This window comes from Oreochromis aureus, linkage group 3 (assembly GCF_013358895.1).
Source record: "Oreochromis aureus strain Israel breed Guangdong linkage group 3, ZZ_aureus, whole genome shotgun sequence".
NCBI lineage: Eukaryota > Metazoa > Chordata > Actinopteri > Cichliformes > Cichlidae > Oreochromis > Oreochromis aureus.
The window spans coordinates 79532503-79558965 of NC_052944.1; the positions used below are offsets into that span (position 1 = coordinate 79532503).

A 26463-nucleotide genomic window follows, 5' to 3' on the forward strand; every position below is an offset into this window, starting at 1 on the left:
TGGGATGCCAGAACCTTTCCTAGAGCTGACCGTCCGGCTGAACTGAGCTATCGGGGGAGGACAGCTTTGGTGAGAGAGGTAAAGAAGAACCCAAAGATTACTGTGGCTGAGCTCCAGAGATGCAGTCGGGAGATGGGAGAAAGTTATAGGTAGTGACAGGACGACTAGTTGCAATTGAAGGAAAGATGAATGCGAAGTACAGGGATATCCTGGACAAAAACCTTCTCCCGAGTGCTCAGGACCTCAGACTTGGCCTAGGTTTACCTTCCAGCAAGACAATGACCCTGACTTAACTCTGACTAGCACTGACTTAAACCCAACTGAACATTTCTGGAGAGACCTAAAAATGGCTGTCCACTAGGGCTGGGCGATATGGCCTAAAATCCATATCGCGGTATAACTTGAAGTGCGTGCGGTAACGATATATATCGCGATATATTCTTTTCTTCTGAATAACATATTTTCCACACTAAAAGGCGCAGTTAAAATCCTTTAATTTTCTCAAATATCAAGAGTGCGCCTGATGTATGAATTCTGGTTGTGCTTACTGACCTCGAACCGATTTTTTGTAGTACACTGTTCGCAGAAATCTGCCAAAAATGCTTTAGTACGAGTTTGGTAAGCTACGAAGCTGCACTGCTTGATGGATTGTCAGAGCATTACAGCTGCCGTACTGAGGTGCCTCGCGGAGTAATCTGGATCCAAAATGTCGTTTGCTTCAGGTACAAAGTCAAACGAACACTGAGAGTTAAAAATGGTCTAAATTCTTTTATCTTTATTAAAATGATCAGGTGTAACAATTAAGTTAAACATCTAGGCATCCATGAAAACAGAATGCATTAAATTTAACGGCGTTAGAACTTAACAGGAAGTTAGCTCGCTAGTTTCCACCTAAACATGACATACCATGTTCTGAGTGAGAGATTTATGTAACAAATTAAAACGTACAGCTCTGCTATCACTTCCAACATAAATGAAGACAGAAAACTAAACAGCAGTGACGTTTGCAGGGTTACTGAAGTTGGACTACCTGGTAGCAACCATAGCAACACAGCTAGTATGACATTAGTATAGTGAAGCTGGAGGATGAACACCAACTTTTTTCCACTTCTGGTGGTTGGGGACAAATGCAATCGCATCGCAGGATGCTATACACGGGCCAAACTTCAGTCACGAGAACAACTGAGATAATTCATCCACAATACAAGGTTAGTTATTAATATACTGCAACAACATGGGAATAGAGCAGCTGCGAGAGAATTCAACATTAATGAATCAATGTTACGGAAGTGGAGGAAACACAGTTTTTGGCTTTCCCCATATTTCAAAAGTGCAATCTTTACAATGTGTACAAAAATAATAACCTAGCTGTTCTAGATGCAGAAACTTGATCATACAACAATGCACAACTAAACATACAGCACAGCTTCATTGGAAACAGGAAGTAGGCAGGAAACAGCCAGTCTTGACATGTCTTCAGTCACTTTCAAGCAATGATCACCCTTTACCTGGAACTTACATAAATGAAAACACCCCAATGTATGGAGAAGTGAATACTATACACAAAATGATGACTTGGGTCATAACACCATTTAAATAGTTCAGACTTAGTTTTAGGAGGATGGTTAGAATTAATTTTATGTTCATGAACACTGTTTCTAACTGTGATCATATAATGGATGGTTTATATAAAGGCTTATGACGACATTACAGAGAGCTTGGAAATACGAAAAAAATTTTTTTTCCAACTTTTCCTGATTTGATGCTGAGTTTAACCCTGAAATCAAAATGATATATTTTCTTTATTTTTATAGTTTATAATAGTAATTATATTTAAAGCTTTATTAATGCAGAGTGCAATGTTCATATTTTCATTTAAACGAAACTTTTGGTAAGCAACACAACAGATTGTGATCCTTTTAATCAGATGTCTTTCATACCTGAAATCACAATACTTATGTTTATACTCTTCATTTCTTTTTCTGTAATGTGAAACCAAAGTCTGATGTAACCATGTGTCTGTACTTACTGAGTGATGTTCAATGTGAGCTGGACTGTGTGTTTGTGGTCTGTGGTTAACTGAAGCTAACAGCTCTGCAGTCGTCCAGCATCCTGTGTCTCTTTATAGAAACACATGTAGGCAGCAAGTGTTTCACCACAGAGCTGCTGGTCGTAAGATGAGGAAGAAAAATATAGAGATCATTTCTAAAAGCTGTAAACTCTGCACACAGACTGTGAATCTCAATGAGATTTATTACAAATTAAATCCTGCTTAATAATAACAGTATTCTTTTTTAAACCCTCTTGACTGCTGCATTTTAGAATTACCTACATTTTTAGTTGCATCCAAATTAAATTGGTTATTTTCCATTTCAAATTGTAAATCTAACATTTATGAAGTAAATAATTTGGTAGTTTTTGACATCTTGACATGTTGAACCTTCATCCTTGTTGTTGAGAGCTCAGCTCAGTCACTTCCACCTGTATCAGGTCTGTTTATGTTTTACAGCAGCAGCCAAGTTTTCACGGACTCTAAATTCTACTTCTTAAGCACTTTTTTTTATCACTTTCTATATGATCAGCTGTTCTGCCTGTACTGATGTGCTTTGTGTGTGTTTTATTGTGCAGACAGTGATTCAGCTGCTGTTTACTCAGCAGTGAGAACTGAAGACGTCACTTATGGACCAATCATCATCAAAGATGAGAAGAAACAATCAAAGATGAGAGGTACAGCTGCTCTTCTTTGTGTTCATCAAGATTTACCTTTACTGCAGGGCTTTGCTTTATTTTACAGTGGATATGAAAAGTGCACACCTCTATAAAAATACCAGAGTTTTGTGATTATAACTACTGAGATCACAATAAATTATTTGAAAACCTTTCCCATCTTTAATGCAATGAGTGAAAACCTGTACATTATGGTAAAAATAAATAAGTCTAGTAGGGCAAAAAATATAAATAAAATTTAACACATTATGACTATAATGAAAAAGTACAGTAAGCTGGTCGCATTGGTGTGTGCACCCTTAAACTAATACTTTGCCGAAGCGCCGATTGACTTAATCACAGGATCCAGTCTTCTTGGGTAAACACCTGCCGAGAATTAAAGACACAATTACGGTCAATCAATCAAGCAAAACTGTGCTGTGCTAATAAGACTTTCCAGACAATTACTTGGCCATCAAAGGGATCTCGTTGTTGAAAGGCTTTAGTTAAGGCGGAAACTGCTCAGTGATCCTGCTAAGACCCCTGCAGCAACACTGAGGGAGCTGCTGGAATTTCTGGCAAGTACTGTTGTGTACTAAATGTAATAATCTATTTTCAATATGTCTGGACTAAGAGGGAATGATTGCAAGACAAAAGCTTTCATTCCAAGCCTGGTTCAGGCATAAGCCTTCAGACAACAGACTCGAAGGAGTGCGTAAGAGTGTCGTAATACTAAAGATCTCAGGACAGTGCTGAGTGGAAGTGAGGCAGTGGATATATACAATAAGTTGAGTCATACAACACACTAGAATACAAAAGCACAGGTCTATTTACAGGGACGAAATTCAATGATTAAACAAAAAATAAAGCAGGACACGAGTTACACACTATGGGTTTTTGCACTGTGATGTATTCTACAGCTGTGACTATGATACAGGGACGAGGAGCTATGGAGGGCACACAGTGATGAACTCTGAGGCTATGAACTATGACTCATGACAAAACACAATGAAGAAGTACACGCTAAGGCTGGGCATTTGGAGAGGTGAATCCAGGAGCAGGGCACAAAGGCGTTCTGTGAGACTGCAACAGAGGAGAAGCGTGTCAGCGTGGGATTCCAATGACTGCATAGAATTCACCGGTGGAGGCAAATGATAACAACTTGTATGCAAGCAGGAGGTCATTTCCAGGGAGGTCTGGGTGAATTGTGGCAACTTTGATCCAATGGTGAGCAGGCAGGCAGACAGGTGAGATAGGTGCACAGTTGGTGATGGCTTGATGAGCTGCTGCTGCCTCCCGCACCAGGGCATTTCCTCGTCAGAGGTCGCTCCATGTCCAAAACATCTGGGAGAGTGAATGTAAACACACACAGGGAGAGGGGAAAAGAAGGGAGATAACAAACCACCACCCACGGACAAGAAACATATTTACAGAGAAACACAAGCACTGGCTCCCTAGACGCTGGCAGTGACAAACAAAGTATTAGTTTAAGGGTGTGGTCTTATACAAAAGTCTTATTGGAGTTTTTGGCCCCCAACAGATTTTTTTGTTTTTCAGTTGAATTGTAAAGGTTCATGTTGATCATAGGAACTATTTTAAAAACATTTATTGTGGTCTTATTTTAACATCACACAAACCTAGTATTTTAGCATGAGTGTGTACTTTTTATATCCACTGTACATGTTAATATTTAGTTTAATGGTCACCATAGTACAAGCCAAACAGTTTAGCACCAGGATGAAGGGACTATCAGGAGTTTTACACATTGTTGCATTGGTTACTTTAAGTCAGAAGAAATGATAATTAAGTTATAAACACAAACACTGTAGTTCCCACCAACTACTAAACACATCAAACTTTAATCACACCTCACAATCATAATTATGTTGTTATTATTATTTTATATATAAATATTTCCTGAAACAGCTGCTCTGTGAATGTTTTCTCAAACAAACAAGAAATAGTGATTGTTGGAGACTTTATCAGTCATGGATTAACACACATTTGTGTTTGAGTCAGAAATGACTGCGTGTGTTCACATGGTGAAGAAGAAATAACTAAGCAGGACTATTTCAGACTTTAGTGATGTACTTTAGGAGGAATGAAATCTCTCTTTCTTTTTTTGTCCAAATGTGAATCATCTGTATTTTCTTTGGGCTGCATAACAGCAGTGGGTCTGAGAGCTTCAGCTCAGCTACAGGTCCACCTCATATTACAGGGCGACCGTGGTTCAAGGGTTTGGGATGCTCATCTGTAACTGAAAGGTTGCCAGTTCGATCCCCCACCTCTCTCTGTTCTGGTCGTTGTGTCCTTGGGCAAGACGCTTTACCCTACTGCCTACTAGTGCAATAATGCAATCTATTATTATATCACTGGGATGTCAGGTGTGTTGTGACTTTAGCAGTACTGAGCAGCAAATAACAATAAACTTATATAACCCATATAGGTCTAATATCTGAGATTAGTACGCACATGTTCTCAGCATATATGAGACATAAAGACACAGGATGAATAAAACAAGTATCTTTATTACAATTATAGACTTTGACTGTTCTGCATATAAAACCACAGGAGCGACATCCTGTTGTTAACTGTAGTCAGTCCGACGTGGGTGAGCGTTCTTGTTGTGAGAACATGTTTGTCTTGTGCCCTGTGGTCAAAGGTGTCAGTCTGTTTAAGTGAAGATGGCAGCTTTGTGGTTATCCACACGTCTTTTACACAGAAAGTCCCCCCATTTCTTTGTATACAGGTGCTGTTTTAGAGCTGAGGTGTTAAGATGAGGAAAAAACAGTGTAAAGCTGCTGCAGTTTATAAAAGGCTCCACTTAATGCTGCATGAAAGAAAAATAATTATAATTAAATGTTTTTCCATTGCTTCCATCACAAATGACATCATGGCCCTCCCCCTTGTCTGTCTCCTTACTTTATAAACATTTTATGATAGTGGATGGATCCAAATATCAATAATATCAGCATCAACATTTGTATTGATATTAATTAATACAAATGCAATGAGATCAATATTTTAGTTTCTATTTCTCTCCTGCTCATACTGCTGAGGTTTCATCAAAGAGGAAGCCGTCTGTGTAAGTGCCGCAGCTTTTAAGAGCAGCCACAGTCTGGTCCTCCTCTACACTCGTGAGTTTTCATGTTTTACTGGTTTGTGACTTAGCAGTGCTGTGCAAACAAGCAAGCATTCTCAGCTAGCCAGCAGCGTGGTATCACAGAGAATATCCAGGAACTACAATGTTGGTAATTGTAATATTTTAGTTTTCTTCAGCATTACTTTAAAAGTGCAACTGACTACCCAATTTAAAAGTATAAGTTATTATTATTATTATAGTATATATAGTATATATACATAGTATATATATATAATTAAAATAATAATTAAAAAAAAAAAAGAACAAAGGTCTATCCCACAGGAAACAATACAACATAATAACAATGTAAGACCAATTTAACATTTGTCATGGCCTTTTAATAAGAAATTGTTTATATTAAAGCAGTTAGACTTTGGGGAAAAAAAGAAGTATAAGTTATGCTAAGATCTTGATATAATAGATTTATTTCACTGAAAAAATAATCAGATTTGATTGAATATAATTACACTTTTGTGTTAACTGTGAAAGGTGTACTGCATCATAACTATATTTAAACTACAAGTAGATGTGGTACAGACTTAATCATTGCATTTTTTCTGTCCTCGGTTTTAAGCAATTAATGATACAAGGAAAAAAATCACAAAAACCACACATTCATTTAATTCAGTTTTATTTATACAGCACCAAATCACAACAAAGGTAGATCTAGATTGTGAGGTGACCTATATAAGGTATATCCTATAGATCCTATAATACATACAGAGAAAAACAATCAATTGAACCTCATGAGCAAGAACTTGGTGGCAGTGGGAAGAAAAAACTCCTTATTAACAGGAAGAAATCTCCAGTAGTACCAGGCTCAGGGAAGTTGGCCATGAGCATACTCAATGCATCATGGGAATCCCCAAGCAGCCTAAAAACAGAAAAGACATCAGAAACCAGGAGCCGACGAGAAACAACAACGGAAGACAGGCACGTGGGGAAATACACAGCAATCTTGGTACACAATGGGCAGAGGAAAACGCACAACTTAAATACACAGAGGAGTAATGAGGAAGTAGGAATACATGAGGAACACAGCTTGGAGAGATTGAACCTATCAAGATGGGGAGGATGCCAAACTAAATACACTAACAGAGGACATGAGACTGTCAAAGTAAAACAGGAAACATGAGACAGACACAGAGACAAAGAGTCATGACTGACTGGGGAGACAGAGGGATGGATACAGGAGATGCACGACCATAGAGACAGGAGAGACTAGAGATAAAACATGGAATACATGGGAGATACAATAATAGAAACATAGGAACTAGAAACTATTAAATTACAAGCAGAAAAACAATCACGAGAACCAGAACCATGAATAACAATAAATTAAAAAACTAAAAACTGAAAAAAAACTGAAACACAAACACTGGGTCGGACAATGACATAATTGTTGCCACACCAGCTTCTCGGCACTACCACACTTTGCCACACACCATTCAACAACAACTTCAGGACTTTGCCACTGAATTTCTGTGGCTGTGGGTGCTGTCTGTTGATGATTGAATGTGAAATGCTTTGCATTAAAGCACTGACAGGTCAAAATTTGATTTATTGTGCACAGGCAGCTGATATCCCTGTATGTCAGTTCTCCCTAGGTAAGGGTCACTGCCTGATGTATCCTTATAGTAGATGGAATTGATGGCACATCTTGGACACGTTCTGAATTGTTTTCTCTACTGTCTGTGAACTTGATGACTGTTTCTGTCTTTTGCCACACAGTAAACAGTTGTGCAGGAATCCATTTGCTGACCACACAAATGGAGATCAACAGGTTTTCGGGGGTTTTGTCGTTAACTTGTTTTCCTGGGTCTTTTCCTGTGTTGTAGTTGTGTGTCTTATTTTGAAAGAAATATTTATGTGTTACCATAGCGACCAGGGACCATTAAGTGGCAGAGAGGAGAATGTTACTGTCAATGTTGTTGATGCATTTCAGGAGGAAACACACTTACACAGTGAATTCACATTTATTATGAAATTGACCAAATACTACAGTTTTTTGCCTTGGTTGTTTCCTTTTATTTTGTTGTATTTATCCACGACACCTTAAAGGCGATCTGTGAAAATATCATCGGACATTAAACCGGTCCGTGGCGCACAAAAGGTTGGGGACCGCTGGTGTAAACTGTAACAATACTGTTGTGGTTTCACCTGCAGTGTGTTTTATTGTGTTTTATTGTGTTTTATTGTGCAGACAGTGATCCAGCAGCTGTCTACTCAGCAGTGAGAACTGACGAAGTCAGTTATGGACAAATAACCATCAGACCAAACAAGACCAGATGTATAGCTGCTCTTTAACGCTGGACAGAGAGGAGCTTTATGCTTACTTTGTTTCCAGCCAGCACGCTAAGCTAACATAATGTTTCTTATGTCATCTTAGCTTAGCGTTATAAACTAAATACACATAAGGAAAATATTTCAGCGGTAAAGGCAAGAATGAAAGCAATTTAAGAAATAAAAAAAGGTAATAATAAATTATTATTGTGTTTTAATGGCAGTTGGCTTATGTACAGAGGATTCACTCAGAGATGGTATCAATGAACAGTATGTGATAAACATGGATTATTTTGAACAAAGTAGCTAAATACGGTTTACAGTCTATCCTTTCACATGGTGAGAAGCTGCATACACACTGGACAGGTCACCAGTCTGTCTCAGGGTTAACACAGAGAAACAGACAACCATTTACAATCACAGTCAAACCTATGGGCAATTTAGAATCATCAGTTAACCAAATCCCCAATAACAGTATTTTTTTGGACTATGGGAGGAAGTACCCAGAGAAAACCCATGCAAACACAAGGTTCCTTTTTTTAAAGACCCTTCACAGTAGTACTTCACAAACACTGTGTACTACTTACTTATGTTAATTTTGAAATGTTAGTGTTGCCAGAAACTTGAGAATTGAAACACTGAAGTTCAACTGTTGCATTTCTGAATATTTGGACACATGTGTTGCTAATTTCTTCAAGAAAGAGAGACAGAAAATGTTTCTGTACAGTCCATAAATGCCTCATAGGCCTTGTTGCCAGAGCCCATAAAACATGAGTCAATCTAGCAAAAATGTCACTAAACCATCTCACCAAAAACTCAGTTAATGCCTCCAACCTAACATATCAATCACCTCAGTTTCTGAAGATTAACTCTAGTTTATTTAGTGAAGCTATGTGAAATATTGGGCAGCACAGTGGTACAGTGTTGCCTCAAAGCAAAAAGGTTGTGAGTTCGAGTCCACCACCTGGCCGGAGCCTTTCTATGTGGAGTTTAGACTTCATGTTCTACCTGTGTTTGCCTGAGTTCTCTGTGGCTTGAATGTGCATGCAAACAGTTGTCTGTCTCTCTGTGTTAGGCCTGCGACAGACTAGTGACTTCTACAGGGTGCACGCTGCCTCTCACCATATGGTGGGATAGGCTCCAGCCCTCCCACAACCCTGAAAAAAAATATTAGTATGGAAACACTTTTATGTTGTTTGTCTGATTACAACCGAACATAAATGGGGTAGGTTGGATTTTTTGATATACTTTACTAGCTTTTTCATGGACGTCTTAAAATGTGTGAGCAGTATGGAAGCTCTGTGACTTGTATCTGAGCTGGTTCCCAGTAAAGTCTGAACTGGGACTGTGTGTGATGCAGAGAGGTGGAGATTGGAGGTCTTGATTGAACTACAAAGCTTGTAATCATGTTTCCTGTTGTTTGAACTGTGTGTGTTTGTGTTCAGACTTTAAACCAGAGCCAGACGTCGTCTACTCTTCACTGAAGTAGTCCACCAGTCCAACCACTGACATCCAGCTGCTGGTCTCAAACTGGTCCCCCCAGCACCTCAGACCAGAGGACATCCACAATGTACAGATTTTTACATGTCTTATGTCTTTCTATCACCAAATTAGATTCATATAGTTCACAAAAAAGTGATGAAAATGTTTTTAAATGTGTATTATACAGGTATAGACACACACCTCTATAATGAAATTGTCCTCTTGTTTTGTGTCCTCAGTAAAATTAGTCTTTGTTTGTCAAATGCTGATCAACAGTTTCAGTTTTATTTGTCATATGCAAGTTAGCACAGGGTCAACATCGCAATGAAATGTGTTTGACGAGCAGCGGTCTCTCAGCAGCATGATACAGTAGGAAAAAATATAATAAAATATAATATAATAAAATAAAATAACAAATAGAAAAATAGTAAAGAACAAAATATTAGAGAGACATGGTAAAAGAGAAAAGATGACTAAATATATATGTATCTATAAATATAAATATATGTACACTAGTGATTAAATAAGAAAATCTTGAAAAGAAATATGACGGAGGGCAGATGGGATATTGCACAGGAATGAGCAGCAGAAAATTACAGTATTGCACTTTTTAAATATAAATATCAATAACAATAAAGTGAAGTGACCAGTGCAGATTAAACAGAGTACTTGTGAAGCTGCAGGGTAGCTTCTGAGTCCTGTGTTGTGTGTGTTTAAGTGTTGTGGTTGATGTGTCGTATGGCTTGATGGTAGAAACTGTTTTTAAGTCTTGTAGTCCGAGCAGACAGACTCCTGTAACGTCTGCCAGATGGTAACAAGGAGAAGAGCTGATGTGCTGGGTGGCTGTGGTCCTTGATGATGCTGTGTGCTTTACGGAGGCATCGCTGGTGATAAATGTCCTGAATGGCAGGAAGCCTCGTGCCAGTGATGTGTTCTGCTGCCTTCACCACCCTCTGTAGTGATTTACGGCTGCTGGCAGAGCAGCTTCCGTACCAAACTGTGATGCAGCTCGTCAGCAAGCTCTCGATTGCACACCTGTAGAAATTTGAGATGATGCTGGCGTTCATGCCAAACCTCCTCAGCCTCCTCAGGAAGTAAAGCCGCTGGCGAGCTTTCCTGATAGCAGTGTCTGTGTGAAGGGTCCAGGAGAAGTCCTCAGTGATGTTGACTCCAAGGAACTTGAAGCTGCTGACCCTTTCGACCTTGACACCGTTGATGTGGATGGGCTGGTGTTCCCTGACTGGTCGTTTCCGGTAGTCCACTATCATTTCTCTAGTTTTGCTGATGTTGAGAGTCAGGTTATTTTCCAGGCACCACTCGTACAGTGCCATCACCTCCTCTCTATAGGCCGTCTCATCATTACCTATGATGAGGCCTATGATGGTTGTGTCATCAGCAAACTTGATGATGATGTTGGACTCATGTTTAGCAACACAGTCGTGTGTGAACAGGGAATATAGGAGGGGGCTAAGCACACAACCTTGTGGCGTACCTGTGTTAAGGATGAGTGATGAGGAAGTGTGCTTACCAACTCTCACCACCTGGGGCCTGTTTGTGAGGAAGTTTAGAATCCATCTGCAGATCGGTGTTCCCAGCCCAAGGTCGACGAGCTTCGTGGCAAGTTTTGAGGGGATGATGGTGTTAAATGCCGAGCTGTAGTCGATGAAGAGCATTCTTGCATATGTATTCCCTTTCTCCAGGTGAGTGAGGGTGGTGTGTGTTGCCAGGCGATGGCATCCTCTGTGGCTCTGTTTGTCCGATAGGCAAACTGAAGAGGGTCCAGTGTGTCAGGGAGGGAGGAGCAGATGTGACCTTTGACCAGCCGCTCCAGGCACTTCATGATGACGGATGTCAGTGCAACAGGACGGTAGTCATTCAGACAGGAGACCACTGATTTTTTGGGAACGGGAATGATGGTGGATGCTTTGAGGGACGTGGGGACCACTGACTGCCTCAGGGAGAGGTTGAAGATGTTGGTGAACACCTCTGCCAGCTCGTCTGCACACACTCTGAGTAGCCGGCCTGGGATGCCGTCCGGTCCTGGAGCTTTGTGAGGATTGACCTTTTTAAAGGTCCATCTCACAGCTTCTGTTTTCAGAGTTAAAGTTGCAGCCTCACAGTCCTCCTGAGGGTAGAGGATCTGCTCTCTGTTGTCTGCATCGAAACGAGCATAGAAGTTGTTAAGCTCGTCTGCGAGAGATGCAGTGGGCTGGACACTGACTGCGTTGGCCTTCTTGTAGTCAGTGATGCAGCGCAGTCCATTCCACAGTCGCCTGGTGTCAAAGCTGTGGTAGCTGGACTCCATTTTGTCCCTGTAGTCCTTTCTGGCCTTTTTTATGGACTTACGGAGGTCATACCTGGCTGCTTTATATGCATCAGCATCCCCGGAGTTAAAGGCAGAGTTTAGTTAACAGTTTAGTTTCCCTGTAAGATTAACAAACATTAGCCTCATCTGTTTCTCTCGTGTGGTTCTGTGGGTTTCACAAAGGTGTCACAGATCAAATCTGACTTGTTCTGGGTTGGTTGTGGCTAACCAATGCACATGTTTTTTCACTGAAGAAAACAAAGAATAAAGATTAAACCACAACCTAAAAAAAGCCAGAGCATCAATCAGTGTTTTTAAACCTTCATTGCAGGAAGTTTGTGTTTGAGACTGAAGAGTTTAAGCTGTTTGTCACCCAAAAAACAACTGGCAGCTGCTGACATGGCAAAAAGTTGAATTTTAGTAACTTTTTAACTATTATATAAAAAAATAAATAAATAAAGATAATTCTGTTAGTAGTTACATTGAATCTTTGTTCAATTCGTAGTTTTCTATGTTTTACAAACTCTTAATTTTTTTTAATGAAAGCAATATGGCAAACCTATGGCAAGGACAGGTGACCAGTGTTCTTGAGTAGTTGAGTTTAGTTTTCACAAAGCTTTGTATTTTAATTATTGCTCCTCCCCTTTGGACACATTCATAGTGTCTTTTTCAGTAGTTTAAGAAGAAAACATAACTGAAGTGTCTGATAAAACAAAATCTCATGAACATGTGACTCTGGCTCGCATCTCCTGAACCAGCTCAGAGCTCCTGTTAAACCTTTGAAGTGAAATGGCCATGAATCAAAATTAAAATCTGCTGCACTCTACTGGTAAAACTGGAAGTTACAGTATAATGGCTGCCTCATGACTGACAATAGTTAAACACTTTATTGTCAAGTCAATTCGTTTTAGTCAAAGACTCCTCTCGGTGAGTGAAATTCACTAATGTCAAAGATCAAACCCTTAGTATTCACTAACTGAACTATTTTATATTCCCTGTCCAGGTGGTTACTCCACAGGCTGGTGAAATTTTACTGCAGTGTTCGGACGCCAGTTTTCATGATTCTTTTTGCTGTGCTATAAATGGTTTCTCCTTAAAGGAGTTCAGTGACATTTATCCTCCACCATGACGCTGTCCAGACTGCTTATAGATTAGAATTTTAACTTAAACATTAACAAAGACTGTGACCTTTTTGCCAGATTTATCAACAGCTTTATCAGCATCATGGATTCTTTTCGTTTTACCCAGCATTTGTCTAAACTTACACATAACAAAGGACACACACTGGAAGTTGGTTTTATTTTTGATTTGAATGTTCACTCTTTGCTCTGAGGACATTATTATTGTTAATTTTCTAATGTCTTCTCCATGGAGCAATGATAGTATTCCCCTTTGAACATTTTAAAATGTCCTGGTGCATGCTCAATCATCCAGGTAAGTAAATCTCCAAAACCTCCAAAAGTTGAATCTGTTCATCTGGACGTAGCGTTTTGTGGGAGAAACGTTTCGTCACTCATCCAAGTGACTTCTTCAGTCTCAGCTGACTGCAGGTTTCCCCAATCTTATAAATAATGAGAATTTGCATAATTAAGATTAAGGAACTGACCTCCCAGCCCATTGTTCCTCAGTGGGATGGTTTCAGTCATTATGCAAATGATGGGTACAGTGAAGTGGACACGCCCATTCCTGTTGCTGTTTATAGAATGAGAGAAGTGCCTGTTCTATGTCCTTCTCAGAGTCCCAGCTGAAGTGGTTTCCCAGATGCATGTTCCCGATAGATTTTCTCTGAAAACTTTGGCAGCTTGAGCTGGATCTTTAATCAACACCCAATGTAGACCGCAAAAATACATGAAACATAGAAAAAAACTGTCTTAACATGTTACATGCAGATACACATTCCTTTACAGTCAAACATGAAGAACACCAGAAAAATGTCATTCAGTGCAGCACCAAAAGGCAAATGGCCTAGTACTTGTATAGTGTTGAACAAAAGGCTTTTATACTACAGTTGCATTCACCCAATCACAGTCTTCTAATACATATTACCAGAAATATTCAAAATATTCAGTTTTTGCACAGAATGATGTTTGATTCCTGGTTTGAGTTACAGCATTAAGAACCCAAGAAAGTATTTTAACATTAATAGTCATTATGAATTACATTGTTGATTACATGCAGTACTGCTTATTTCAAAGTAATTCAAATAAGACTCGACTGTACACTGTGTTCGTGTTTTCCTCTGAAACAATAAGTTCCGTTGGAGCAGCCTTTCAACGCCTCTCTCTGTCTCTCACTAGCAAAGTTGACCCAGACAACAAAGTAAAGCTATTTTTCGGCTACCAGCCCGACATAGAACCCAACTTATTAGTCAGAGGTCCCTTTACTACGGTTTGGACCTTCAGTAATAGTAATAAATTCCATTCATGTAGTTGTAAAAAGCATGATAATATATTAAGTAAAGTATTGAGAACACGTTACTCTCATTGTGTAACATAACAGAATACGTTTTAAATACATTTTGGGGCATGTATTCTGTAATCTGTAGTGGAATACATTTTAAAAGTAACCTTCCCAACACTGCTTATCTGAAACAGTAATATTTCAGTGACTGCTGCTTATACCACAGGTTAATACACACTACTGATCCCTGATGTCATAATCATCACCTCTGCCAACAAAGAAGCCTGGTAGATGTATGTTTACACTCTCATGATGGGACCTCATGCTCTGCATCTCCAAAGTTTGATTGTTATTCATACACAGTAATGTGAATTATGCTCATATCTAGTATAACTGGACCAACCTGGTGCTCTTCATTTATGGAGGCTGTTGAGTCTGAATGTTGGATGTTGTGTATCTCGTGTTCTCTGGGCTTTGTTGTCCTCAGTCTTTTTGCAGGATCAGAAAACAAAACCAGGATGACTGGAAATGTTTCTTCTCCAATTGGATGATGATAAGACCGTGACACGGGATGTCACCTTTAGTCTTGTGATGAAGCAAAGCTCAGGAAGAAGTGTGATTAAATGGTACCCACATGTGTGCTGCTGAGAAGGATGTACAGGAGCACCTGCAGCCAAATCCAAGCCTCAGGTTAGTTTGCAGAACGCTATAGGACTGAGACAGCTGAGGCATCAAATGTTTGATTAAATCGATGAAAAAGAGAAGTTTCTTCCCTATAATTATCACTTTTTAAAATATGTAGCAACTTCAGGTCTGTCAGCGTGCTGAGGTCACAGAAACAATAAAGGCAGCTTGACTTCATAGAGTTGTTTGCAATTTTCTGCCATCATGATCTCCCCTGAAGTTTATCACCATTAGCCAAGCAGTAAGTTCACAGAACTGATAATGATGATTACGACATTGGTCACGGTGGCAGAAGATGCAATATTAGACAACACAAGGCCAAAATGGGGAAATGGATTCAAACCTCTTATCTTTCTTTTTTTTTCTCCATCCTGATGATGAGTAGAGCGTTTTGGGGTTTCAGAGATACTTCAGAAAAACTGTAAGTGTTTAAAATGACCTATTTCAGGTAATCTGTCAGGTTGACTGAAGTCTGTGAAAACTCATCATATTAATTTACTTCAATGTATTTTATCATCTGAAGAGCCAAAACCTGTCAGACGTTTTCTGACACAATATAAAGAAGAAAATCTACTCAATCAAAAAGACAAAATGTATTCCATTACTCGACTCTTATGAAACTAATTATTTGATGCTGTTCATTCTCCTGCGTCTTTGTTCCTCACAAAGGTGGACAACGTTCTCCAGGATAGCTTTGGTTTTATGGAAGCTACAGCGATATACACACAATATACATTTTTATACAGTGACACTCAGACCTGTGTTAGATTTCACTGCTTCTGTTTAACACACTTCATGATTGTCCTACACTCCAATCTACCAAACATCTGTCACATGACTTCCCTCACAGATGTTGAAGCAGAAGTGTGAAAAACAATTAAATTTAACCTCATGCAGTCAGGGTGTGTTTTTAAAATGTGTTTTGTAGTCAATCTTCTGCACACTGTAGTTTCAACATAACAGACATCTAGCATCACATTGTTCAGGAGATGACAGTGTAAGGTTATGTCAGCAAATCTACAAATCTCCTTCTTATCTGGACCTCATGTTTTGGATTGAGGACACTAATTGTATTAATTGATTAATGGATTATTTATTTCAAGCATAAATGTTCATATGTAGAAATATGCTCTATTTCTACATATATCTATTAGCATATATACATAATTATATATATATATATATATATATACATATACATATATGTAAACACACAGAGGTATTTGAATCTGATAATAAAGAAAACTTAGAGTAATGAAACTTTATTCAATACAAGCGTCACAAGGCTTCATTTGGTCGTCACTGCTAAAATCTGATTCTGAAGTATGATTTCACTAACTCGGAGGATCTAGCAACATTGACAGTTGTTGCATTTAAAAAAACAACTCTAACCTCCACATTTCAACTTTCTTCTCAAAATGATCATCAATATTTTTTTTTTATAATGTGGGCCCAATACTACTTTTCACTACGTACTTTTGTTATATTTATATATATATGTATGATCATCCTGTCCATACGATGTAACACTTCCTGTGGACTTTCAACTTCCTTAAGCGTAGTGATGACCAAATGAAGCTTTCTGAAGCTTGTAACTGAAAAAAGGTTCATTACTCCAAACTTTTCAACACAGTCCTCTTTGGTGACATCTGGTGGCCAAAAGTATAAAAAGCAGCTTGAATCTAAAAATGGAAATGAACTGCTTCGTTATGATTGTCCACTCTGCAGAGCTGAGTTGCCAGCTTCTGTTTGCTTTGACGTGGCATTTCTGTGAGACATCAGGGTACCGTTGTGGTGCTTTGAAAATGTATTTTTTTGGATTAAAAAAACAAAACAAAACATGTCATATCACATGTTATATCTATTTGATGAATAAATAATTTTGTTTAAACATGTGCCATGCTGTGTTCTCTCTTTGTTTGTGTCTTATGGCTTTTTTAAATAATAAGAATAAGAATGTACAACAACCTATCATAATAGGTTAGCAGTATGCTTTTTTTAACAATTTAACGACGCATCGTCTCTTGGCGCAGTGACTCTAATCATGTCACACACTTGTTTCGCTTTCTCCCGCACAAAATCACCAAAACACAGCTCCGTACTTGTGAGACGAGTCTGACATTTCGGGATCGAGCGAGTAAAACTTTATTTAAACCTTAAATTTAATCTCATGGAGTCAGATTTTAAAACCAGGTTGTGTAATTCAGAGAAAATAGCAACAGACTCAGACATGTAGACCAAACTACGTGTCGGATCAGGTGACAGACAAACTAACAGTCAGATCAACAGAAGAATATGGAAATGTTTTTTGTAACTGCGTCGCTCTGCTCCACTTTGATGTTTGTCTTCGTGTTTGTCTCTGTAGGTGAGATTTACCTGTTAGAAACCTCACAGTTTGGGTGGCGATTTGCTAACAAGTAAACCAGACTGACAGTCCCATGTCTTCTCTAATAATTCTTTTTATATTGATTCAGTTTGTCTGCCTGCAAAGGAGAAACGAGTCTGGGTGGAGTCAATGTGGATTAAACGTGTGTTGGCTGTAATCCAGCTGTGACAGAGACAAAGAAGTGTAATGTGTGTGTCAGTGTGATGTGTTGTAGTTTCAGGAGTCAGTATACAGCTACAAAGCTTTTTGTTCAGTGTGTAGCTCCATAAAGGCAGCATGCAGAGACTCACAGTTGCTTGAAAGGTGATTCACAGTGAATATTATAACAATTTAAAAACAAGCTGCGACTGTAAAGTGTGTTTCAGTATGTGAGGCTCTTTCATTTGGTTATTAGTTCAACAAACAGTTATAAAATAAAATACTCTGAGCAAACACTGATATATTTGTTGTCATAGGTGTAGATGTTTCCAGCTGTTCTGTAGCAAACATACAAATGTTTGGGCTCCAGCAGACCTACACACCTTTACCTTTGGTAAACTTGGCCTGTGGCTCAGGAGGTAGAGCAGGTTATCTTTTACAAGTTAGTGGTTTCTCCAGGCTCCATGCCAAAGTATCTTTGGGCAAGATGCTAAAAACAAGAGTTGCTCCTAGTGTGTTAATCGGAGTGTGAATGTTGGATAGAAAGCACATAGACACAGAAAAAAGTGATTGGATGTGTTTTTTTACTGTGTTGGACATGGTGGATATTTTAGAATACGGTGACCAATTTGTAAATTGCAATAGCTAATGGGATTTTTCAAATGATTGACTCCAGAGGGACAAACACAAAGAGTTTGGTGATTTCTATCCACGTTTAAAATATTTTATACTCTCAGTCAAATGTTAAAGAAAAAAACATTGTGTTTAAATTAAATCTTTCTGAGGATAATTGTACTTTGACCTTTGACCTCTATCCTCTGTTTTGTTTCCTCTTTCAGACCAGAGAAACATCACAGCTGAGTCTGGACAGGATGTCAGTCTGACATGTCGAGCTCCAAACAACAACATCATAGTCTTAGAGTGGAGCAGAGCTGAATATGGAGCTAATTATGTTTTTTTGTACCGGGATGGGCGTTTTGATCCAGCCAACCAGCATCCATCTTTTAAGAATCGGGTGGATCTGCAGGACAGACAGATGAAGGATGGAGACGTGTCTGTGATTCTGAAGGATGTGACGATTAATGATGCTGGAACATACAAGTGTGGTGTCTTCATGAGAGAAACACACTTATGCAGCTCAGCATCATCCACCTTATTGTTGTTCCAGGTGAGTAGCAAACATCTCCCTGAAGCCTCTTCCTTAGAGACCAAAGGTTGGATCACAGCAGCTGAAAGGACACATCTATGAATGCAGTCAGAGACTTTCTCACAACCTCACACTTCATCTCATCACATTTACACTCAGGTTCTCTGTTAGTCACTGAACATGCTAACAAACTCATGACTAGAATTTAATAACCTAAAACTGTGGTTTGTTGCTCTGTTCAACTTTGGTATTTGTTTCTTACAGTGAGACTAAGTAGTTGAAAAAAGTATCCCACGGAGATAAAGAGAAATAAGTAGTTTTTGCTTGGTTTATATACTGATTATTTTATTACTGATTCAGAGAGGTGTCACTGTGAGATAAATATCATTTTAGAAAAAAGTCCTCAATCTGATTGGTTGTTGTAGAAGTGAACAGTTGTACTTTGACCTTTAACCTCTCTGCTCTGTGTTGTTTCCTCTTTCAGACCAGAAAATCATCACAGCTGAGTCTGGACAGGACGTCACTCTGACATGTCGAGCTCCAAACAACAACATCTTAGTTATAGAGTGGAGCAGAGCTGACCTGACAGATAAATATGTGCTTTTGTATCAGGATGGTCAATTTGTTCCAGACGACCAGCATCCATCTTTAAAGAACCGGGTGGATCTGCAGGACAGACAGATGAAGGATGGAGACGTGTCTTTGATTCTGAGGGATGTGACGACTGCTGATGATGGAATATATCAGTGTCGTGTTTTTATAGAAGGAGCACGAACATGGAAACTCGTCAGCATCATTAACCTGAATGTTCCTCCAGGTAAGTCAGTACAGTTCAGACACTGCTTCACCATTGTTTGACACAGTGACGTCACAAATATGAGCGCTTACTCTGCTGCCATTTTTAAAAATAAGATTGTGGCTGCAGTTTTTGTCAGATGTCCTTTTTTAAATCAAAGCACAGAAAATCCCACCAGCAGGTAAATCTTCACACTGTATTTTTTACTTCACCTCCTGCACATGGATTCTGTTCTGTTCTTCACTCATCACCTACCTGACAGCTGACACCTCACACCTGTTTCTCACCTGCAGGTCAGACAGGAGGACAAGAGAAGGATGAAGACAACAAAGATGGAGGAAAGGAGGACGGATCTGTTTGGCTGATAGTTGGTCTGAGTGTTTCTGCTGTGCTTCTTGTTATTGCCGTTCTTGGTTTATTGATCTATAGAAAAAAGCATCAACCTTCAAAAGAGCATCCTGCTGATCAACACAGGAAACAGCCTCTTCAGACTTAAAACTGCATGGACTTGTAACTATCTCATTCACCACAACAGCCCATTATCAAACAGAAACTGACAGTTCAGTTCTGTACAGTGAAAGCTTTAAATGTTACCCTGATACATAACTAGCCAGCATAAGGCTTTCTGATTAAAGGTTAAAAGCAAAGTTGTCACTAAGTAAATAGTTTATAGTCTGAGCTTGGAAAGAAAAGAAAAGTATCTGGACTTCTTTAAGTTTCTTGAAGACGTTTCACCTCTCATTAAAAAAGGTTCAGTTCTAAAGAGAAAATGGTGAAGAGACACCCACCCCCCCATTTTCTTTCCAAGCTCCTTAGACTAGGATGACCTGAGTGACTGAGAAGCTTTTTCAAGTATTAACTTGGTGCCTTTGCCAACACCTTAGGGGGAAATAATGGTAATATGACTGATTATTATGTGCACGAAGAATAGACACTTTCTGTGCTAACAATGTTCCCTGGCTTTAATTCAAAATCTGTTTATTGTGAGCACCTACACATTAAACAACTCAAACATTATAAATGGCTTCAAGCTCACATTGAGGCCTGTATCAGCCACTGAGACAGTCAACAAATTTAATTTTCTTTTTTGTATATATTGAATATTTTATACTTTAAAACTACCTTTACATTACAATTATAATACATTATAATTGTACCTAATGACATGACAGGTGATAGATTAACCTAGGACCTGGAGTCCACATAGGTGGATATCACATTTTGGGTTGTCTAGACCACAATACTAAATTTTGCTCTACAAGGGCCTGATATCCTCTTCTTGTATGAGAAGACTTGTTACTTCCCAGATAGCAAGACGACATTGAATCTATGTTGATTTTTCATCCGAACCGTCGTATATGGTCGGGGTTGAAATGCCAATGTTGTAACAACATTGAAATACTGTGGTAAACCGACGGTTTTACTATAGAGACGTTGTAACGATGTTGATTCACCGTTGTTTTTTTGTCATTGATATTTGATCTATTTATAGTCGACCAGGTGACAACAACAACGTCGAGAAAACGTCTATTTATAGTTGACGATCATTCGGCTCCGGTCACCATCAAAAACCATCGATTTGTAGTTGAGCATTAAATTGCACTGCAACTGATCAGGTATAAAGTACCAGAGAAAGTAGATTTATTGTTCATTTGTTATCAATGACTTGGTCTAGTTCACCAGCTTTAAAAAATCATGTCTACGTGCAATTTATGTGTAGTTGACCGAAATTAAAGCAGCGATCACTTGGACTATTCCGCAGCACCCCTCTCACATTGGTACATCCCCAGGTATTCATTGTCTTCTACAGTAGAGCGGGACATTTGATTTACTCTCAGCGGAATTGACCGTAGAAGGCATCAGGTCATGCACTGCACTGGCCTGCACCACGATTAGTATAAGGTAAGAATGAATGATTTTTTTTTTCCTACTCGTTATTTCCATGTTTGCATTTGAATAACAGTAAAAAAAACTTGTTAATGTTGTACATTAACGAGTTTTTTACTGTTATTCTGAGCCGGAAATTGTGTCTACTTCTTACAATCCGGCAACAAATAAATTGCACTGCGAACAAAGTATATCAACAAAGAAAACATTTTCGTTTCATAATTTCTTCGTTATATTCCCTTACAAAGCTAGCTTTAACGCTTCGAGTTTTCCTTTGTTCTTGCCGTGGCCTCGGCGCTTGACCCAGACTTTCGCTCTGTAGTTGCTTAGTACTACAAAAAATTCTAAATCTGTGATATATGATTGATAAACGTAAAGTTAACTGTATAAACGTGTTCAATGACTTTGTTACTTTTGATGATTGGAGAGCACTCGCTTCAATTCGCAAACGAAAACTTTAGACTCAGTTTGAATGCCCACGTGACTGTACGTTTCACGGTCACCTAACTTTACGTTGCACGCGTACATGACTTTCCGTTTGTGCCTTGAATAATGAATAAGGCTACGTCCACACGTACCAGCGTATTTTTGAAAACGCTGATTTTTCTATGCGTTTGCACCTTTTGTCCACACGTAATTTATGTCTGGCCGTACATTGTGTTTGTATTTCCAGGCACATTTCACGAAGCAGAACGCAGTCTTCAGAGATATCCACGTGAACGCTGTGATACGTCTGACCTTCAGTCCGAAGAAGAAACCCAGACCAGTCTTAAAAGAAAGCACAAGTAAAACCTTTTTATTCACAAACATATCTTTGATTGTTAAGAATTTATGATCTTGTCTTTTATACATATCTGTGGTGCTTGCATACTGCAATATCACCACATAATATAGTCCAAAAAGTGGAAGTTTGTAAACTTTTTAAAAATGCAAAGTCGTGTACACTTGTGCACTTCAAAAATTCATTGTATACTGTACCTTCTTGCACGTCTCTGTTTCCTGTGTGTGTTGTTAGAAATCAAACTAACTTTAGGAAACAATATGCCAAAAGCATATTTACAATTACTTAAGACCGTTTTTAATTTCTTTTCTTTAGACCAAATCCCCTGTACACATATACGGACTCAGAGGATGAGCAACCTACAAAAAAACGGTTTCCCCAGGCCCCTCGAGTGAAAATACCAGGTAATATAATACTGTCTAGTGTCTGTGTACATATCTGTGTCTGACACGAGGAAACTTTTTTGACAAGTTGTCTGTATTCTTAAATACTTAAAAAATTATCTTTTTCTAAACAGCCCTCATCACTCCAGTCTGCCCCCCAGCCCACTGATAGCAACCATCATAATGCCCCACCCAGCTTCCGGCACCTTTCGCCACTCCGGCACAAGCCGACACAGCTTTGCTATCTCGCCAGCATGCAGAGTCTGATGTCTTCCCTATAGATGGTATGCTTTTAAAAAAGCTTTAAAGCTGCATCACAATGTCATTGTACTCTTATCTAAAAAAAAACCCAATTTATACTCCTGAATGTCATCTTGTTGTGATTTTTTTTTTTTTCTTCTGTAGATTCCAGAGACTCTGTGAGGCCACTATTACAAGGCAAGTTTGAAAATCTTGGAATTTCACAGTTTACATGGTATAACAAATATATGTGACAGGCAAAAACTAGTAAACACTTTTAGCAGTTACAAGAACTAACAAATGAATATCCAACAAAAGGGAATAGAAATACATTGTACTGCCAATACTTTGGTTTATTCTTTGTATGACTTGAAAATCAGGCTTTAGGAAAACTAAATGACATGTTTCTATCATCAATTACATGAAGTAAACACACAAGCACTTGCATACACATTTAAGACATGAGACACGCTAATTCCATCTCATAAAATGTGTCTATAGGTGAGACGCTTTGCGTTGATTGGTGCTGCTGGACCACACTGGAGGTGCGAGTCCGCCGTGTAATGGTTTATGCCATTACAAAGGAGCTGGCCTCTGTACTCAACTGGGCAGGGGAAAAAACCAAGGACCAGACAAAGCAAAAAAGGGCATTTAAAGAGACAGCGCTGTGCAGATGCATATTTGGTAAGTTTTAACATTTATTGTAGTTTTATGAGCCTAAAGTGAACAATAAAGGGATCAATTGATGTGCTGGGTGCGTTTCACATTTCCTATGTCTGTTTTTTTGCTATATTACTTTGTCTTTCTTAATAACAAGACTTTCATGTCCGGTTAATCTGGAGATGGAGTCTTTGGTCTTCGACTTGTTTTGTCCTCGGGTTGTACACTTTGTACAGCCCGAGACCCCATATTTTTTTTTTTTTTTTTTTAAAGGATACACGGCACACCATGCTAAGACATATCACATTTTCAGCTTATAGCTCTTTGGGAATCAAATGCGGCAGTTTGCTGATTTCCGCCTGGTGACTTTCATGTTTATCAGCCTAGGAGTTTACATACTTTCTCCCTGCTGAAGACAATTAACAAGAGCTTATTCATGTGCTCTAATTCCCTTTTTTTGTCTTTGTTTTTTTGTGTGTGTGTCTATTTTTGTCCTAGATGGCCTGGCGCAGCAGGTAGGGGCGAACTCTATGTCTGAGTTGGTCTTTGCTCAAGCAGTCCAGAAATGGCTCAGATATGCTCCAGATCGTACGGGTGGCGCGCAGGACGCACATCATCCATCCCCATCCCGGAGTAAATAATAAAAAGTGACGTGAAACATAGAAATGTAAATAGGAAACTTTGTCTTTTAATAAAGTATTTTGCAAATGATACATGTCTATTGACCTTTTTTGTTTTTTTTCAATAAAAAGCAACTGTACGAAAGAGGTGGAAAATCAATACCATAGCTCAACAGTGTTTCAATATCAGAATCTGACATTGTTTCAATGTCAACAGTGTTAGAAAATATAACGTAGAATCAATGCCAGGTTTCAACATTGATTCAACATCAAAACCTGACGTTGTTTCAACGTTAAAAATGGGTGCAAGAGTGATGTTGGGTCAACGTCACACTTTAACGTTGCTTCAATGACGTCGCCTGATATTGACTCAACATTGTTTCAATGTTTCCTTGCTATCTGGGTTTGGCCTTAATGTGGATTATTTTGTGGTGTTTGGTGCAGTTTTCATGTTTTGTGGGGTTGTTGGACATTTAAGTTATCCTACGATGATTCGTTTGAGTTTTCACGGGCTATAAATATACAAAGTACAGATTTGTGTAGCTGCAGTGAGAGCGAGTGTTGGTGTGGACGTCCAACTACCTGCAGAGTCTGCAGAGAATTTACTTTACAGTGACCCAACTGTGCAGCCAGGCAGTGCACTTCAAAGAAGCCCAACAGTAAGGTCTGTGTCTGCAGCAGAGGATAATCCTGATTATGTCCAAGTAGTATCCCGCTGGTCGCATAGGCCTACGAGCAATGCCAGACAGAGAGTCGGCGCTACAGGCTGGAGAACTCCGACTAGCGTGTATGCCGGTGAGGCAGGCAACACGCCAGGGGAACACAGCCAGCAACCTCAGGTGAAGCTTGGGATGTGACCCATCCATCCTCAAAGCCGAACCCACCCCGAGCTGTTCACAGACAGGGAGGCGGGGGGCTGGCAGCCTAGCCTACGGAAGTGGAGGGCTGAGCAAGGCGACGACCTGAAGGTCCACTCCGAGCACCGTCACCACGTGCTTGTCTGAGACAGAGGAGCCACAAGAGTGAACTCGTAATGAGACACTCAAGGTCAGACACAAAGTCCCAGCTACTGGGCGTCCCCGTGCTGGCCATGGAAGTCCGTGACACACAGGCAAAGCACCAACAGGGAGCCATCATTGCAGGCTGGGGACATCTCACTCACTGGCCGAAATGTCAGACACAGCAAGGTCTGACAGCCGCCACCCGCGGCATGCGGTTGGAGCAACGGAATGCCAGAAGCACGGGCGGTCGGCTAGGACAAGCCCATGCATACACTCCCCAAGGATCTCCAGCTGGAGCCTATGGTACCCACACGCTGGCTGACACATCAGACACAGCGAGGACCGACCGGCGGGCAAGCCGGCAAATGCGGCAACACGCCAGGAGAACACAGCCTGCAGTCACAGCAGCCTATATGCCAGACAGAGACTGGCCAAGGAGGCTGGAGAACACACATTTGCTGGCTGACGTATCAGACACAGCGAGGGCCGACTGGCGCGTAAGCTGGCGAATGCGGGCAACAAGCCAGGGGAACACAGCAAGCAGCTGTAGTGCAGCTGCTGGAGAGGAGCTCCAAGCCAGGGATGCGACCCGCAGGTTGCCCCAGGGCCAAGCGGCACAACACACTCGGCGGCTGGCTTATCAGACACGGCGGGGGCCGGCTAACATGTAACAGGCGAACCGCCTGCAGGGAGCCTGGCGCTGCGGGCTGGAGAACACTCACTCGCTGGCTGAGCATCAGACACAGCGAGGTACAGCCGGCGTGTAAACTGGCGAAGTGCGGGCAACACGCCAGGGGAACACAGCCTGCAGCAGCAGTAGCAGCAGTAGCAGCAGCAGCAGCAGTAGCAGCAGCAGCAGCAGCAGTAGCAGCAGCGGCGGCGGCTTAAGCTGCAGTCAGAGCCGAGAAGCCACCCCACTCGAGCAATGACAGGAGCCCTGCTGGCCGCGTGAACCGCGCACTGCGGGCAACACGCCAGACAGAACAGGCCACACCAGGCTGGAGAACACTCACTCGCTGACTGAGCAGCAGACACAGCGAGGTCCAGCTAGCGCGCAACCCGATGAAGCACGGGCAATATGCCAGGGGAACACAGCCTGCAGCTGCAGCAGCTGCACTAGGCCGGAGAATGCAACTCGCCGCAGCGAGGTGCGACTGGCGTGTAAGCCGGCGAACACAGGCAAAACGCCAGGGCAACACAGCCTACCAAGCCACTTGAGCACAGCAGCTGGCTATCGCTGTGACAGCAGCCCGCGAAATGTGGATGATGCCCCAGAAGGGAAGGCGGAGTCGCCACCTGGGGAAGCCAAGCCACAACAGAGCCCTGCTTGGCACTAGGCAGTGCCACAGTGACACAGGCCCAGGGCCTATCCCAGGAGTAGAGCAGCTGACCTGCACCATCCACGACAGGGGAGGGGCTGGT

At 40.4% G+C, this 26463-nt stretch overlaps 1 protein-coding gene and 1 long non-coding RNA gene across 3 annotated transcripts; both read left to right on the forward strand.

Moving 5' to 3' along the window:
- The first annotated feature begins 17094 nt into the window (after positions 1-17094).
- Positions 17095-20765, forward strand: LOC120437651 (CD226 antigen-like). Its single transcript, XM_039608179.1, has 4 exons — positions 17095-17367; positions 18366-18694; positions 19158-19490; positions 19763-20765. Exons 2-4 carry the CDS (start codon positions 18658-18660, stop codon positions 19963-19965), a joined length of 573 nt encoding a protein of 190 aa, XP_039464113.1. The 5' UTR covers positions 17095-17367; positions 18366-18657; the 3' UTR covers positions 19966-20765.
- Positions 20766-22495: 1730 nt separating this feature from the next.
- LOC120437652 lies at positions 22496-23320 on the forward strand. Of its 2 annotated transcripts, none has more exons than XR_005611322.1 (3): positions 22496-22541; positions 22655-22804; positions 23262-23320. It is a non-coding gene; the product is annotated as an uncharacterized LOC120437652 (long non-coding RNA). The 2 variants fall into 2 exon arrangements; XR_005611321.1 differs by lacking the exon at positions 23262-23320 and adding an exon at positions 22926-22963.
- The last annotated feature ends 3143 nt before the right edge of the window (positions 23321-26463 follow it).

Excerpts from the sequence above, each read along its gene's own strand:
- LOC120437651 (XM_039608179.1), top strand. The coding sequence starts at position 18,658 with ATGCAGCTCAGCATCATCCACCTTATTGTTGTTCCAG. Across the intron at positions 18,695-19,157 it reads CCACCTTATTGTTGTTCCAG|ACCAGAAAATCATCACAGCT; the intron begins GTGAGTAGCAAA and ends TTCCTCTTTCAG. Across the intron at positions 19,491-19,762 it reads TAACCTGAATGTTCCTCCAG|GTCAGACAGGAGGACAAGAG; the intron begins GTAAGTCAGTAC and ends TCTCACCTGCAG.